Genomic DNA, 18,255 nt, shown 5'->3' with positions numbered 1-18,255 from the left:
ATCCTCCTATACGGCATGCGAAAAGGCGTTGGGTCGACTAACGGTATTTCGTGAGAAATGGTCCTTGTATGACCAAAGTCCTGTGGGCCAGTCGAGAAGACATCGCTGTTCATAGAAAGCAACTGCTCCAGGGCATTCCTCTGGTCAGCGGAAAGTTCCACAGTGGGAATCTCTAATCCAGGGATGACAGGTTGAGGGCCCACCTCCTCATCAGTAGGATCATTAAGAGGGTCATGTCCTGCTTCTTCCAAGGGTGGTGTGTCCAGCAGCGTGGCTATCTGCAGCTTTGCTAGTGGGCAGTTTCTCCTTAGACGGATCATCTCTCCTGTGTGGTTAGTAACCATAACCATGGCCTTCTGCTCACTAACCAAAGCAAAACATGTTTCTACATTGAGAGAATTGTGTGGGGAGAACTCCTCTACCAACCCTACAAATGTTCGATTGCCTACCACCTTGGGAGCCTGGAGGGGCACCATCCGTTGGTGTCCCGGTGGGATCGCAATGGGTCTGCCACCCACATACCGCAGTGTCCCTACGGTCCCACTCTTATCTGCCAGGTCAAGTCCATCACTGTTCATGGCCTTACAAGCGAGGAACCATGTTGTCGAGTAGGATTTCACCTTGGCCATGAATTGTCGTCCATATTCCTGGTGCAGTCTGTCTCTGGCCGCGCGTAGGACATTGGTCCCCAGGAGACACGGCATCCTTCCATCATCTGCTGTCCTCGGTACCACAAGCGCTGGCACAGAGATTAGCGATATTCCAAGGTCACGCACCTCGATATCAACCAAAACAAAGCCTATGTGTGGCACAGCTTGCCCACCAGCACCTTGAATCGTGACATTAGCATTGTGGATACTCTGCGCTCTCAAAGTAGGATGGGATTTAACAAATTCCGAAGAAATCGTTGTCACCTGTGATCCAGTGTCGAGGAGTGCAGAACATTCCATGCCGCAGACAGATATCTGGGTGCTATTTACAGGGCCGATTAGTCCCTCCACCGCGTTTGGCATATTAGATACAGGGCTACTATTGATGTGATGTGGTTGAATATGTGGGCCGCATTGATGTGACTCTCCCACAGAGTGCCCTTCCTCTGTGGGTCTTACTGGTTTAAATCCCTTTGGGGGGCCTGAGGAGTGGAACGGAGGGGGCATCCTCTAGCCAGGTGACCTACCTGTCCACAATTGTAGCATCTTGGTGGGCCTTGTCCCCGTGGAGGACCTCCTCTCATTGGCACAATATTGCTCTCGACACTAACCAACCTATTCCCCAGCTGGGCTTGCCCATCCATCAGGTGTTGGATGGTGTCCAGTTGTTGCTGTTGGGCCAGCTGTATCTGGGCCATCTGCAGGCGCAGGGATTCTAGGAGGTCATTGGTCTTGTCCTCTTTTCTGCTGACCTTTGCCTCGGACTGCTCGTAAACCGTCACTGGCCCGTCGCATTCCCTCAGCTTTCGGTTCTCCTCCTGGATGATGTGGAGCTCCCGACGCAACTCCTTGAAGGTCATGTCCCGTGGTCGCATTGGTGCCAGCCTGCTCTTCACTGTCCGGTCCCGCAGACCGCACATGAACTGTGTGGCCAGCATCTGGTCCCTAGAGGTTACCTCTACCTTTTCCCCACAGTTCACCGCTTTCCGCAAGAGTGCTTCCAAGGCAATGGCATACTCGGTGGGGGACTCGTTGGGTACCTGCGTCCGAGCATAAAATGCCGCCATTGGAGAGATCGTCAAGGGCGACTCTCCGTATTCTTCCAGCAGTTCGGTGAAAACAGTCTCCGGAGCTGGGACTTCGCCCTGACGGCTCTCCAGGTTAAGGACCAGGTCCCTCGCCCTTCCACTGGTATGCCTCACAATGTCGTTGAAGGCAATTGCAGGTGTGGTATGGCCCTTCAACTGGAGGAGATGTCGCATGTCCCTCACCCAATCCTCGACCCTAGGACCCTGCTTATTTGTACCAGAAAACATAGAAACATTTCTAAATTGGTAAGATGTTACACACTGGACATTGGCATTGGCATTGGCTGAGTGTTCGGGCATTGGATCTAACCCAGCCATCTGGAGGGGGGTCACCGCCTGCCGAACTGGACTATATCCACGTCTAGGAGTTTCTGCAAGCATCGAGTTGGCGCCCTCTGGAGTCAGGAGGTCACGTGGTACTGGGGTGCCCATACCGGAAACATCCATCGTTGGGTGCTGTGTTGGTTTGGTCCTTAAAAAGTTGAACTTTATACAAGTGTACACACTTAATATCAAATCTAATTATCTCCTAGATGTAATCTTATATTAAAAATCTTAGATCAGGCCTCTGTGTCTTCCTTTGCCTGATCATCCCGGGTTTCGGCACCAAAATTATGTGACCCGTGGAATGTGTACACAGGTATTTGTAAATAATGAAAATAAAATAAATGATGATAATGAAAATGAAAACCAAAATGGGTAAAGCAGTAAGACTGAATTCAGGACTAAAGAGACCTAGGCTCAACACTCGAAGATCAGGTGGAAAGAGAAGACACGTAGGAGCAAGCCAGTTCAAATTATAAAGTGTAATGCAGATTTATTAGGGAAGTTATCATGAATGTGAGATTCGATTGTGAAGAATCTCTGTCTTATCATTGATACCATAAAATACTAAACAAAATGAGTTGCTTCAAGACTAAGAACAACCCCTGAAATACCAACAAAGAGAAAAAAAAAGGAAAAAGGACCAAAATAACTAACTAAACCAACACAGCACCGTCCGGTGCACGCCGTTAGGTGTACATGTGCTGTGGGCAATGAACAAAAGAAAACATGAATCAATATACACTATGTACAAAGGGCTCATACCAACTACAAATTAGTGTACTCTAATGCAACTAGAACCGTACGCGCACTTTCTTACAATCTAACCATAGACAAACAATCTTCTAATAATATATTACTTTACTCCATAAAATGTCGAAAAGTGCAATAATATGAGTTGAATCTACATATTATGGCATTGTTTGCTTAACATTGCTTAACATTCCACTTCGTTCCAAAATGTTGATTAAATGTTCATGACACTCTTATTTCACGAACTACTCCTACATATTGTGTTTGATTACTCCTGGGGTGATGACATAATTCCTTTTGTTGCTATCCCTGTTAACAATAACCAAAGAAATGAAACCGGGATTATAATGATAAATACCAAGAGCCTTAATAATACGCTCGCCCTTGACATTAAAACAGTTTATAAGAAAATTCTGTCCTTCCTTCAACATTGTTCCTTCTTAAACATTCACTCCTCAAAACCACACATCAACTATATATATGTTCTTCTAATCATTTCTCAATAAACTTAAAGGTCCGACCAAATCGTGTACACGACTTTTGTACTTTCGAGATACACAATGAAAGGCATGTATTTAATTATTCCTAGAGATCACAATGACTTATACCATGCGTAAGCTATTTGAAATTTACATGAAATTAGACATATAAAAAGGATAAGAAATGATGTGGACTAATTACAGGCAGGATTTACCTCCTTATTCGGACAGTACCCAGCAGTACCTCGCCTTTGGGCTCAGACTACTCGATAAGAGTAAGAATTCAGCTATAGAGAGAACAAATCAAATTGTATAATATGGTAAACCAAATGAGTGCAACAGGTATACATACATACAAAATCCCCAAATAAACTATGAGCTCCAGTTGTCATGGCAACAGCAACATAAAAAGAGGCCCAAACAAATGTGAACAAGGTTAGGGGAGTTAACAGACAACTGGTATAGTGATGGGGATCCCCCTTTTGCCCAAAAAACAACTGACCGCCACTGATGCAGCCTGCCCACACACAGGCTCATTGTTTACTTTAACCCTTCAGCTACCATTGGCGACTGACCACACCAAGTGCACTGTACACCTTAACATCCAAGTTGTCTTCATACTAGTCTACAAGCTAGACCCTAATGTATATCTTAAATACAAAACACATAATATGAGCCATGTACAGGACTTGTCCGTAAACTATATGAACAAACAAAGGAAACAAACAAAGTTTACTATACCCAAGATCATCTCACTAATATCAACAGCAAAATGAATGATACAACAGCACACATGTGCGAATGTTTAATACATATAAGAATAAGAACCAGCCTTGGTTCACAACATGCCTAACAGACCAGCACTTTCAGATGAACTGAAGTTGCTTTTCACATCCAAACTTTATGTATTTAAACAAAGAGTGACCTAAAAGTTTGGGCTATCCTAACCCTTGTGTAAATCGAAAATACAACATGATGGGGCTGATTAATGCGTATACACCGACATAATTATGTATAACATGGTTAAACTTACGATTAGTCGGCGACCAGCAGCATGATTCCACAAAATAGTATGTTAACCAGCTCTATGCAGGCTGAGACACCTCCTCCGCTTGTGAGTGCAGAATGTGGAATGAATCCTACCTCTTCGATGGGGAACAAGTGGTCCATTGTTTGTCATAATGTCTCGAGCAAAGCCTTACCACATTGTTTATGTTATAGAGAAAGTCGGGGAGTGGAGTTACCGAGACCACCTATGATTTTGGTCAAACTGACCTTGCTTCTTCATCCCCTCGATGGGTGCTAGGATGTACTATGTCTGTGGGAGTGCAACATGCACTCCTGGTCACTAATTCAACACACATGGCACATAACATATAAATGGTACATATTTACAAAAAGAGCGAGAGAGGCGGAGAGAGAGGGAGAATGAGGTGTATAGAGAAAACAAGGCATCTGAATAGACATACAATGTACTAGTATTACGAAAAAAATACATCAAAAAATGTGTGGCTACAACGCCGTTCATTTCCTAGCCTCACACTACCAACCTGGTAGGTTTATACAAAGGGAAATTTTACGCATGAGTGAACACATTCGTTTTTGTCCTCCAAGGCAGAAAAGTAGAAATTGCAAAATTGGACATATTGAAATTCATTTGCAAATGCCTTCCAAGATAGCAATGGTAACAAAAGATCAATTTAACGCAATGAGAGACATGAATGAAACAGCAGAAATAAATTTCCGTTCCCTTGTTTCCTTTTATATTCAAAACAAAACATAGTGGGGAAACTGAAGGTGGAACATAAGCATTTTCCATCATTTCAAACTTTAGATGACATACAATGTAGGGAATAAGCCATAAAGGTGATAAAATTGACAGAATTTCTTCATTTTACCTTACGCTTGAATAACAACATGTCCATTTTGCAATTTTTACTTTTGTGTCTTGGAAGAGAAAAACGAAGGTGTTCACTCATGCGTAAAGTTAACATTTTCATTGACCTACTAGGTTGATAGCTAATTAAATTGCCTTTAACATGGTATATAAAACACCATTTTTAGCCAGATGGTCTATGAGAAAGATAAACTTGAAAAAGTGTTTACTTTCTTTTTTTGCTGAGTGTATTTACAGTGATTTTTTTCCCCCTTGATTTTTCTGTTGTAGTGAGGCTTCAAACAGCTGTGCTGTTGTAATAAATACAGTATGTTGTAAAAATAGTATCTTAGAAAACAGTCATGTATGGTTCATTGAAACTCATTTTTTTTTCTACTTCAACATAAGTGAAAGCTTCTATTTCAGTATGGAACTTGTTTTGGTGAAATATCTATAAGTGCCCCTTTCACATGCCCATTGCTTGTTCACAAATATGTGTCTCTGGAAGTCAACAGTACTTTTTCTCTTTGTCAGTGATTTAGCATCTCTCACCCAATAACTATAGAAACTAAGTCATTATAACTTCTGAAGAATTTGTTAAGAAGAGTAATACTTCTTTTGATTTTTTTTATTGTGTTGAAAACAGGGAAATAAGTGAATGTTTTGATCCATGTACATGTACAACAAATAAAAGTCTCAGACTTTGGGTCATTATTATGTACCTTATCCAATTTTTGTGTCCATGTATATATGTGTATACATATCATTGTACTGTGATAGAAGTCACTGTTTTATGTAAACATGTGAACACTTCACTGAAACTCATTCACTTGATTTGAATTGTTCTATTCATCGGAATCTACTTGAGCATAAAGTGGGTTTTGTTGTTTGAATGAAAGTGTTTCCCTGACCTTATGTAATTCAGTGATATTCACTCATTTCATGGATGAGAGTTTAAAACATTTCATTATCTCACCAAAACGGCAGCATGGCTGTGTGTAATTATACTAGTAGTTTGCACTACAGGTAGTTTCTACGCTAAAATATTCCACACTTGCAGTAAACACACACACACACACACACACAAGAGAGGGAAAAATAATGCTTTTATTAAATACTGCAGTGTAGCCTACTTTGCATCAGTTTTAATAGTGATGTTTACAGAGTGAGGTTCCTCTCCATATATAGGGCCTACTCATACTGAACTTGACCGCATTGGTGTATTCATATGCTGAATCATCAAAGTTCTTGGCTGTAAACATACAGCATATTTGTAATTGGTGATTTTGTGAATAACGCCCCAGTGAGCTTGGATGCACTCATAAATTTGTATGACCCACATTTTGATGTTTTTCATCTGTATTCAAACAGACTCTTTACAGCTCCATGGGCTGCTTGATAAATATTTTCGAAGAATAATAATAGTATTCCAGTGTGTAATGATGTCCAATTTATTACCAGAAGTTAATTACAGCGTGTATGGAACAAACTTATTTGACTGCCGTCGTTATAGCGGAACCACCTTTTGTAAATAGCACATGAAAAAATTGAGGCAAGAGGTCTGTGTTGAACAGCTCTAAGTGTTTGTTTCTCTTCAAGTTTCAGGGTTTCTTCCACCCCATCCCCCTTTTTGTGATGAGGCTGCTATGGCTTTGTTGTCAGGAGATATGCATGCATGCAGTAAAGACTAATGATTCTTTTTAGAAAACCCATACCATGGTACTGTATACGCCATATATTTCGCGAGTCTAAATTTTCGCGAATCGGGAATTCCTGACGATTTCGCGAGTGGTTAAATTCGCGATCGTGGAGTCCTGTACTGAACGGAGAAGAGTACACGCGTACGTCATATTCACATCGGAATCAGAGTCAATATTTTCTCCTGTCTTTAATTTCGCGAATATCACCTGACTCGCGAATTCGCGAAAATAAAAACCTCGAGAAATATTTGGCATATACAGTAGTTAGGAACACTACTCTGGAGGCACACCAGTCACTTTTTGCACTCTTGTGCTACCCAGACAAGATCAGGTACATGTAAGTACCTTGATAAAGCTTGAAGTATGAATAATCTGATATCCTCATTTAAATTTAAGAATAGTCTAGTGTTGTTTTCACCACTAATTGAATCTAGAATTTGAAAGTGCAGTGGTTGCCCATTGGTCTGAGGCCAGAGAAAATGAGTTGTGGTTACTGGTAGTTAAATCCCCCCAGTATGGGTATGTTATGCATTGATAGCACAATCAGAAAGAAAGCATTCCATACTTTCAGTACTCATGACAAAGGGCAATATTACCAGTATACCAAATACACAGGCTCTCCATATTTGATTAGTGAGAGTGCCAAACTACATATTTTCAGCATTTCAAGATGGCAGCCATACACCCCTTTACCATCATCTGCCAACATATGGTGCCTTCATAATAGACCCTACTCTACAGGTGGAGATTTTCGCAGTGTTGAAATCTTCGCAATGTTGAAATTTTCACGCAGCCAGACACTAGCATGAAGATAAAAGCACCACAATATTTGTGCTAGCTACATGCAGTAGTTCATGTCTTGAATACGCACAATTAAAAACATGCGAAACTCATCTGTAATGCCCGGCCGAGTGTGAAAAATTACTCACATGAAAATATCCACTTTTACCATAATTGCAATTAAATGGCATCAGTGTTTCTGTTCTTCTTGTTGTTGTTTTGTTGTTGTTGTTGCTGTTGTTTTCTAGGGGGATGGAGGGGAAAGGAGAGAGGCTCTTGTGGTTCAGTGGGTGAGACCACAGGCTATCAATCATGAGGTCCCTGGATCAAGTCCCCTGGCCGCAATGGTCTGTGCCCCTGGGCAAGGCACTTTATCCTCACTGCCCTCATCCCGAGGGAACTCCAAGCTGCAGGCGTGTTGCTTCTTTAGTGGCTGTGTGAAATAATTCAAACTCAATGCAGTATGTGCATATATTTTGCAGTGTTTTATTTTTGCGAGTTCTGTGACTTAACCGGCAACGTGTGAAAATAATGCATCCCACAACACGAAAGAGCTGTTTATTGTCACTATTGTCATTAACTCTCGCCAAAAAGGGATAATATAGGCCCTACTGTTTTTATTTTGTGGTTCTCAAATGAGAATTTAAGCAATTGTGTAATTGTTTTATTTGTCCCAATATTGTGCAATATATAGTACTCCCAATATGTATGCCATATTGGACAGTAGGATAAGGAGAATGAGTAGAGATTACAATTGCTGGGAATGTCTATCCCACCACAAGACAGATTTGTGCATATTGTCAGTTGGGCGATAGCTCAAGAGAATCACAGCATTGCCACATACCAAGATGAATAGTGTTTTAAAGGGTGTGTACAGTTCTGGTTGAGGTGAGGATTTAGCTTTTAACGTTTTGTGAGATACTTGTATTCAGAAACCACTCTATGAGATGTCAAAGAGCATGTAATTCTAAGGGGTACCAAAGGTTTATTTGATGAAAATCGGTTTGGAAATTGCTGAGATATCAAAAAACTAGGTGAAACAAAGAAATCCTAATAAAAGGCATGGCCTGTCGCCTTTTATTATTATCTCTTTTTTGGATATCTCAGCCATTTGAAAACCAATTTTCATCACATAAACATTGAATCCTTCTTAAAATTACATACTCTTTCATATTTCATAAGAGGTTTCTCATTATCTAACTTAGGAATGTTCAAAACATGAATCCCCACCTCAACCGGTACTGTACAGTCCCTTAAAGGTAGGGAATCCCATTTGCATGCCTCAAATGAAGAGTTGTATAAATACAGTGGTATGTTGAAGAGAGTATCATTTTAGAAACTCCCATAAAGTATTGAAAGTGGAAGGTAACATTTAGTACATTTTTATTGACCGTTAGATTTTGAATTGAATTTTTTTCGGGCTCACCGTAAATTCCAGTACATTACTAGGCTACCTTTGCAGACCCATGCACTGCATGTGTGTCCATCATGTATATTTTGTGAAGAAAGTTCATCAAAACTTACAAACATTTCTATATACATTCTTGCCACACACTCTATGTGTTATTACATCAGCTCTTTATACTTTTAGATTTGTGTCTATAGATAAAAAAATACAGAAGACTGCAACAAAAAGGCTTAAGTGTGGCTGACACACAGAACTACTGAGTAGTTGAGTTTTGTGCATTATTCAAATTGTAGATAACTGTTGACTTCCAAATTTCTCAGCAGTGGCCTACACAAGTCCCCTGAGGTTCATATTTAATGTTTTGCTGCATTTTGGGAGGTCTGTAAAAGGTATCCCCTACCTTTAAATGTGAGGTGCACTTCATTGCAAATACTGCATCCCATCTCAAGAAAGTAAGAAAAAAAGAGAAGAAAATGTAATGTGACTCCTTTTCATGCTCCACCTCTCTCCCCACACTACTCTGCGTCGTCGCAGACAGCGAGCATTCGTACGCCTTGTGGCGACTCTCATCTCATCTCCCGGATGGATCGAAGAATGCTCCACAGTACATCATTCAAAGACTCGCTGTGGCTCTCCTATTCTGCTCTTCTCTCAACTGCCTTTAAACCAAATCTTTCCATCTTTCCCCAATGCCCCCTCCCCCCCCCCCCCCCCAAATCTGATTTGCTGAGACGGTGAAGTGGCTTGGGTTACTAAAGTGCGGTGGATAGTCTGAGCCACGCGACTCATCACCTGGTGATCGCTGAAATTTTCTTGCATTTTCCTTATGGATAGGAGGATAGGCACAAGTCGCATCCTGTAGTACCTCTGATGGTGGATTTGTCATTTCTGTGTGATGCCATGTACGAGAGAATGTTTACTTGCATCAGTCTGCTGGGCTGTATTCCATTTTATAATCCTGAGAAAATTGTGACAAAGGGGATGCATGGAATGGATGTCAGGCATTTTTAATGTGCGATACCAACGTAGGGCAGTTTTGCCTCATGAAATAGGCTTGATTGGTATATATTGCAGTTTGACACCTGTTAGTGACCTTCTCTGATGTGACTTTCTGTATGTGTGGAAGAAATAATGTCATCCTACTTTGTGTTCTCATCAGGGACTTCTCACTAGTTTGCCTGGATAAAAATGTGCATTTCATGTCGGACCATGTTCTGATTGATTGCGCACTATCGCTGTGACTCTCTTGCATTTCCTTATCATCATCTTCCGACCACCTTCTGCTGTGCAATGGATAAGGATGGAATATAGCAGATTGCAGGATATATTATTAAGTTCCATTACCGGTATGTGCACTACAGGAGGACTCAGTACCTCAATTTGGTGTGCATGTAGCCAACACTTGCCTAGGATATGAGCATATTATGTGCATTTGCAGGGATCAATGATGATTATATTACTTGTATCTAATTGACCACTAAAAAAAACAATAATAATAAATACTAGTAATAATAAATGCCAAGCGAGAGAATCAACCTCATTTCAAATTTCATGGCCCCACAGCATATCCTAGGTCTTGGCACGCATATTCAATGAAGCAAGAACAAAGTTTCAGGGGAGACTGTGCCTTGATGCCCCAAACGATTAACCATGTGTCCCTCAACCCTTACATGAGAGGCTTCACTGCATTCCATGCCTTGATCTGCCGGAATGAAGCATATGTTTTTCATAGCGGCTTATATCGCACTGCTTTCTCCCATTTGCTGGGATGTCAATGGCATTGCTATAAACCACCTGTTCTGAGTTTGCCACAGAGTGTGGCCAATTTTTTTTTCTCCCACCAGATTGGAAGCATGCGTGGCCTTTGCTCACATAATCTATGAGTGCTTCACTTCTGTTTTCTTATTTCCGTACTTTGAATGTTGTAACAGGCATGCGTAATCATCTGATTATTGAATTGCAGGACCTTTAAGTATTGCTCTGATCAGCTATTTGTGTCACACATTTCCCGATACGGAAGGAAAAGGTAAACAAGGAAATTAATTCCCTAAGTTAATGGTATATTGACATATGTGTCCCAAGAACAATCGCAGCATATGTCAAAGCAAACTGATCACAATCACTCTGCTACGAGCATTGTGTTGCCAGTACTTATGTCCCGTCTCCCATCGGTAAACTGAAGATTCAGTGATAGAAGGATGACTGTAGAAAAATCAAACACTGCAAGACTACAAGCCAAATAAGTGAGACATTGGAGTCTGCGTGGTGCTGCATGGGGATGCTGTGAGGAGAACGTAGCTGCCAGCAGTATCAATTTCACAGCCTTGCTCCAGGAGGCGTTCAAATTGTATGGAGAGAGACTTGAATTTCAACCGGCTGAGAGCGATAAATCAGTGCGCTGTACTACGCCAGTAGTCACTTGCAGAACACTAGCCTTCTCATTTCTTCTCCATATCTTTTTTTGATGTGAACGCAATTTTGATTGTGATTTGGAAAACTCCACTCCCAGCCTGAATCATGTTTGAGATAGGGGGCCGTAAGCGAGCCGGGAGCTTCAGCAGCACCGCCGTAAGTTCAGTGAATCCCGCAATCCCACAATGCATATTTTTCCTTCTACCTTCGAGTCTTATTATCATTGCAGAGCAGCCCAGTCTCCCTTATTCTGCAGGAGGCTTCTTGAAAAATAAGGTGCCTCTTCATGTTGTGGCAAAAGAACATAAAACCCTCTGTGATTGAGGAATTATGGCAAAAGAGCATAAAAGCCTCCATGATTTAGGAATTAATCTTTTTGAGATGCATGTTATGTACAGCTGTCTCCTTGATTGCTCTTTGGAAACTGATTTTATTTTCTACTGTAAATGCCATCAGCCCTGTCAAAGCATTTATGTACGATATTGTTTTGTTTGACTTTCTGTCAGATTTTATTTCACAGTATTAATGTTTGGTCTCTACATTTGTGGGGATTGTGGTTCTCGGGGGACAGTATGAAAGTTGTTGAAAAGTATCGTACTCAATTCTGATTGGGTGATTCCAGACCTACTCGTGTGTTTGCTTTTTAACATATGTTTGATTGCATCTTTTTAGCAACGGGGCCTTGCTGACAAGTCCTACAGCCTACCAGAATGGGTAGATTTTCTTAGCATTTATCATTTTTTTTATAGTGTCAGAGTTCATATTAAGTGATTATGAAACATTTACATGTACAGTGTACCAAGGAGCTTCAAATGTGTTTGAAGCTCCTTGAGTGTACCAGATACATTAGTTGATGGTGTTTGTTCAAGTTGTCTGAACAATAATAGTGGTGGGGTCATTCCACTTATTTGTGGTTCTGGACAAGGAGAGTATCTTGGAAATTCACTATAGATTTCTGTTGATAGTCTCACCATCACTGCCATTAGTACGATCCATGTGTATGTTACAACATGGACCTAATACAGTATGTTCCCCCCCCCCCAAAAAAAAAGAATACAATCAGAATTTCACATTGATAACAATAATATGATTAAACCGCCTAAATCCTACTTCAGTGTCTTAAAATAGAACATCTTAGCTCTATTTTGCAGAAAACCCCATTCAACTTGGTTAAGCGGTCACAGAGAAATGTGGATTGTTTTAAAGCATGTCATGAGTCTGATTCTTCCAGGTTTAGCACTTGGATGCTCTTGGAACTGCATATTAATGTGTAAACACAATAGACAGAACTTGGAGGAAAGAGATTCCTGGCATGCTCTACAAAGTTCCTTACATGTGTATATTCTCTTTGACCACTGAAGCAAATCATATGGGATTTTATGTAAAATGTGGGCAGTGAGTTATAGTATCATACCCTAAAATTGTATTTGGATTGATTGATTATCTTTAAAGTTATCGTTGCGGAGGGTACTGTTGTATTTTTTTTTTTGGGGGGGGGGGGGACATACGGTACAGTATTGTAATCCCATGGTTACAACAAAAAGTAATTACTGTAAAAGTGGAAATTTTCGCGGTGTTGAAATTTTCGCGCATTTCGCGCAACCAGAAACTAGCGCGAAAATAAAATCCCGCGAATATTTTTGCTTGCCATAATATGTTCCTGTGCGTGATGTCTAGATTCCGCGGAATTAAAAACACGCGAAACTCTTCTGACCCGGCCAAGCGCGAAAAATTAGTCGCGCGAAAATATCCACTTTTACAGTAACATGCTGTACAGTATTAAACAATCCACATCTTACCAAGTCACTGTAGTGATGTCCACTGGGATGAAGTTCATCAGGGCCATGTCCACTCATCCATCCAGTGTGTCCGCATCGTTGACTTCCTTTTTTTTTTCTAGACTTCTCTTACAGAGCGGCTTTAACCCCCACAAATCATCCAAGAGGATATTGAGCTGCCTGAATTGGCCAACTGATCCACAAATCATCTGTTTTACGGGCTGGCAAGGTGTGAGGGAAGGGGCAATGGCAGTCTGTCATGCATGACAGGCTCTGCTGAAGACCGTTTGAATTTGAAAAAAAAAAATAATAGCTTGGTGATTATGACTTGATGCCTTGTACTTCCTAGCCTGGGGTAATGATTTTTCTGGGGTGGGTTGTGAACATGAAATGGAATTATTCACCCTGCAGGAATATATTTTACCAATCACCTGCCAAAAACAATGGCAAAAATAAATTCTATGGTAATGGCAGACAGCATGAGTTTACTTTCTTTATGATTTTTTTTTCCTTTTGAGGAAATGAGCCAAGTATACAGTGATTCTAAATTACATTGAAAAAAGATAAAGGTATATCAAGCAGTTGAGTGGAAAGTGCAGGAAGTCTATAGGAAAAGAGCTCTCTTTTGCAAAGCTGTGTGATTCTCACAAAATTTTGTGATAAAGTATTCATTGGTATCATGATATAAAAGAAAGAAAGTGTGTGATTGTATCAAGTAGTGCATGTACAATAGCGCATTGTGCTCTGGAATTTGTGGTATATAAAACAAAAGAACGTACTTTTCAGTCATTTGAATTTCTCTGAATGCAAAATGGATGCTCTAGTCACTTTTGATCAAAAAGATATGTGATATCTGCGATAAATTTAATTCATTAATCATGTTGCATGTCAGGAATTATCATCTGCCACAAGGGATCACATGTCTGTGTGAAATTTGCGCATGAAGGCTTCTGAAGCTTTTTAACTTCGGCAGTCGGTACAGCGATTAAGCACCTTAGCAATACATTAGTAAAAAATGTTCACAAGATCTTTGAAAGGCTAAAGTGTTGATTTCAGGAAGTCATTATCATTGACACATAACGGTATCTTAGAAGGAAAATACAAAGTGTCATGATCACATTACACTCTAAATAGAATTGTAGATAGCAGTGTGCAGTGTAGGTTGTCTTTCGTGTCATTTTTATAGGGGAGATGTTGTACCCTATCTTAAAGGTATTTTTACCATTTGCAGATGAAACAAAAACCCAGCTTTTTAGTGCTTATTTTTATAGGGGAGATGTTGTACCCTATCTTAAAGGTATTTTTACCATTTGCAGATGAAACAAAAACCCAGCTTTTTAGTGCTTCAAAATAGTTCTAAAATGTGAGTTAGGGATAGAAACAACCAATTTAAAATGTTGATCAGCATGAATAAAAAGTACTGGTAAGTTATTCTAAAGGTACTGTTTACTATTGGGAGCAGTGATTTAAACAAATTTCAAGATATCAAATTTGATGAATATGTATAGGTCAGTTGTATCACAGAACATCATACTGTGTAAAAAAATTTGCAATACAGCCTAAAATATAGGGAGATATCACTATTTTTCTCAATACACCATAGCTGTAGATGGTTTAGTCTAGAAACATGTTTATTATAACTATTGTTCACATTTTGTATATTCAACTATGCTTAACATTAATTATACTGATATAAATTTTTACATAGGTAGTTTCTATCCCTAACTCACACTTTAAAACTATTTTGAAGCATTAAAGCTGGGTTTTTGTTTCATCTGCAAATAGTAAATTATGCCTTTAAAGGGATGGTACAGTATTGGTGGAGATGAGAATTGGGCTTTTAACTTTTTGCGAGATACCAAGAAAACACTTATGAAAGAGTACAGAGCATAACATTTTAAGAGGAATTCAAAGTTTATATGATAAAAATCGGGTTTAGAATGACTGAAACATCCAAAAACAAAGTAAAACAAAGCAATTGTAATAAAGTGTGGATCCCGCACTTATCAGAATCGCTCTGTTTTGGATATCTCAGCCACTTCAAAACCAATTTTCATCAAATAAACATTGGATTTCCTCATGGAATTACATGCTCTTTCATATTTTATAAGAGGTTTCTCATTATCTCACCAAAAAATGTTAGAAACCTGAAATTAGATGTTAACCAAAACATATCCCTTTAATACCATGATCTACCTCACCGAAATGAGACGGCTGAGGGTGCCCGGGGTCATGCTCTAGTCATTGTTTGGGTATGTGCATGTTTGAAGATTTATAGTGATTCACTTGCAGAAGAGTGAGATTTTTGAGGGTCATGTGTGAACGATGGTGGAAAAAAAAAATCTGTACTTGCATCGTGATCCAAAAACTGATAATTGTCGAGTGTGAATGGGCCTACAATTATCCTATAGGCACATCAGAATTTGGCCTATTTCTGCGGGTATATGATTACCCTAATCCCATTAAACTAGTCTGGTCAGAACAGACTCATCAAAGCATACAGTATTTAAACCACTGTAGTAGATGCACTCACGGTTAAATTCTTTCCATTCATATCCAGCACCCACAACATCTATTATATTATGAATCGTGTTCCATATGAATTTTACTCAAGTGCTAGTGATTAGATCCTTTCTCATATTGATGGTCAGATGATAATGCCTTCCCGAAGTCAACACAGTCTAAGAAATGGGGCATGGAATTAATGGTACTCAAACATTCCAAGGAGAGACACCAGCTCTATGGTCATGAATCCGGACCCTGTACAAGTACATGGGTTGATTAACCAGATTTGGAGGGCTAGGAGTGCAGTCACTCCAGGCTTTATGTTTTGAGGGGGAGATGAGTCAGAATTTCACACGCTTTTGACATGTTTCTCAAGCCACCGAGACGGGGGGAAAACTGCTGCATACAATATGAGTCATGCCATGGTGTGTGGAAGTGGAAGAGCTCAAGGAGGTTTCACTGATTGTGGATTTCATCCCTGAGTGGACGCAGAGTTCAAATACGTCCACAGAAGAGGAAACCCAGGTGCCGCTTTGCCTCGAAGGAATTCTATGTTTGCTGTCTGAGGATGTCTTAACCAAGAATATCATTTACCAAGAATGGGGATTATGGTCCGTGCCCTCGTGGTGGCACAGTGATATTTGGTGGTTCATCTTATCAGGGAGGTGAGACAAAAAGGAGTGGGCACTCTGCCCTCAGGGTTTTCCCTATCACTCAACACAGGATTACAAGGGATCAGTGCCCCAACGAACAAGTAAACGACCTCTTACGTAATGAGGTCAGTCTGATCGTTATCACTGCTCTTTGATGTTCGATCCTCGGGGCCGCGGTGATTTGGCCCTCTATCGTTAGGAGTATGGACAGGCCAGTTGACTTGTGTGTGTTCACAAGGACTTGTATGTGGGTTTTACATTCTTTATGCAGGCTCACACAGCATATACTCTTGGGACCTGCTAGTCTAAGAATTCAGCTCTCGATAGATACAAAAATTTTGAAAATCGGCCAAGAAGAAGTTGAGTTTTGACAATGTAACTGTTTAACAATAGCCATTGTTTTGTTCTTGTCTTAATCAAATTACGACGCAATGTCAAGTGTAAATCCTGACTAGCGCTGACGAAATTCACCTGTAGATCAGCAGATGTTGGGGTTTTTCTTTAGTCTGATGTATCACTTCATTGTTCGCTCATGTTGGTTCTCTTGTCATATTTTTTGGGAAACTTGCGTACATCCGCCAAGACATGTTTTTTCTGGTCCCACTAACATATTTTTGTGAGCAATTTTAGTTCTCCAGGGGGTGAAAACACTATTTGAATGTTTGTTTGTTGTATGCTTGGGATATATTGAGGCAGGAGGGCTCGAATCTACAACAGAGTGGTCATGATGGAGACTACTATAGGACCTAATCTTGGTGAAATAACTTGCCTCCTTGCCTGGTGTATGGTGAAAACATGTGAGAGTTCAGTGAGAGCTGAACTATCTCACATGTCCTGTATCACTGTATGCCTGATAAGATATTCACCATGGCGCTTTTTTTGTCTGTCTCTCTGTTTTTGTTTTATTCTTATTTGAAAGCTGAATGGGTATCTTTATGATGGTTGTTGCTGTTGTGGTTGGTATTTTCTGTGCTAGCTTGGTATTAAAATTATTATCATCATCAGACATCATTATAGGGCCTGTGTTCCACTACTCAGCTGTTCATGTTTCCTTCATATTCTTACAATCAGTATATTATTATTGGTGCTGCTAATCATAATTTGTTTCCATTTCATGTAAAAGTTATTTCACCATATAACATGCAAAGTACATTGTTCCCAAGAAATCTTATAGTACATGGACATGTAAATGCATATAAGTATTTAATACTTTAAATACTAGCTGCAAAATTCAAAATGTGACCATGCAACCAGTTCACTGCACATCACAATGCACCAGTGTTGTTTGCAGGCACAGCAATGGGTAATGCACCAGTATACACCACCCACCAGTACCACGTGGAGTAATCTAGGTTCTGGCCAGGGAGGGGTGAGAACCACCAGCCTGTTGACAAGGATTGCGCATGTGCACTGTGCGGCCAAGCGGCAGTAATCTAGTTAGTGGAGTGGTCTCTTGGGGAGTGCGGCTCCGAGGATGGTTCAAAAGACACTAATCCAGTGCCCACTCCTTTTCCTCTCACCTCCCTGATCTTATGGTGTGCGATTTGCATTTTGACAGTGACAGGTTTGCTTTATGAAATTATTTTTACTTTCATATAATTTGATTTGTTAGTCTGCACCTAGGATGAGATATTGGTATGAATGCTTTCTAGCAGTATAGGTATGTATAGTGTATGTTCCAAAACTATTTAATTTCATGGTCAAGTTTACATTGTAAGTGTAGATAAAATTGTATTTTCATTTGTGTGTGTGTGTGTGTGTGTGTGTGTGTGTGTGTTTTGCTGCTCTTTGATTTCCGAATGCAGGCTAGTGTTACATTTCATATACACATAGGCCTGAATTCTCAAAG

The 18,255-nt window shown here is 40.2% G+C and overlaps 2 protein-coding genes across 2 annotated transcripts in view; one reads left to right on the top strand and one right to left on the bottom strand.

Annotated features, from left to right (window-relative positions):
* The window catches only part of LOC140241751 (rhotekin-like), a 69,054-nt gene that overhangs the window by 23,059 nt on the left and 27,740 nt on the right, over positions 1-18,255 (top strand). The window lies entirely within an intron of this gene.
* LOC140241889 (uncharacterized) lies at positions 1,106-2,185 on the bottom strand. The gene has a single exon (XM_072321641.1). The coding sequence runs from the start codon at positions 2,183-2,185 to the stop codon at positions 1,106-1,108; it is 1,080 nt and encodes a 359-aa protein (XP_072177742.1).

Source organism: Diadema setosum, chromosome 18, assembly GCF_964275005.1.
Source record: "Diadema setosum chromosome 18, eeDiaSeto1, whole genome shotgun sequence".
Taxonomy (NCBI): domain Eukaryota; kingdom Metazoa; phylum Echinodermata; class Echinoidea; order Diadematoida; family Diadematidae; genus Diadema; species Diadema setosum.
Note: the sequence above shows the minus strand (reverse complement) of the source record. Positions and strands in the feature narration are given on the sequence as shown.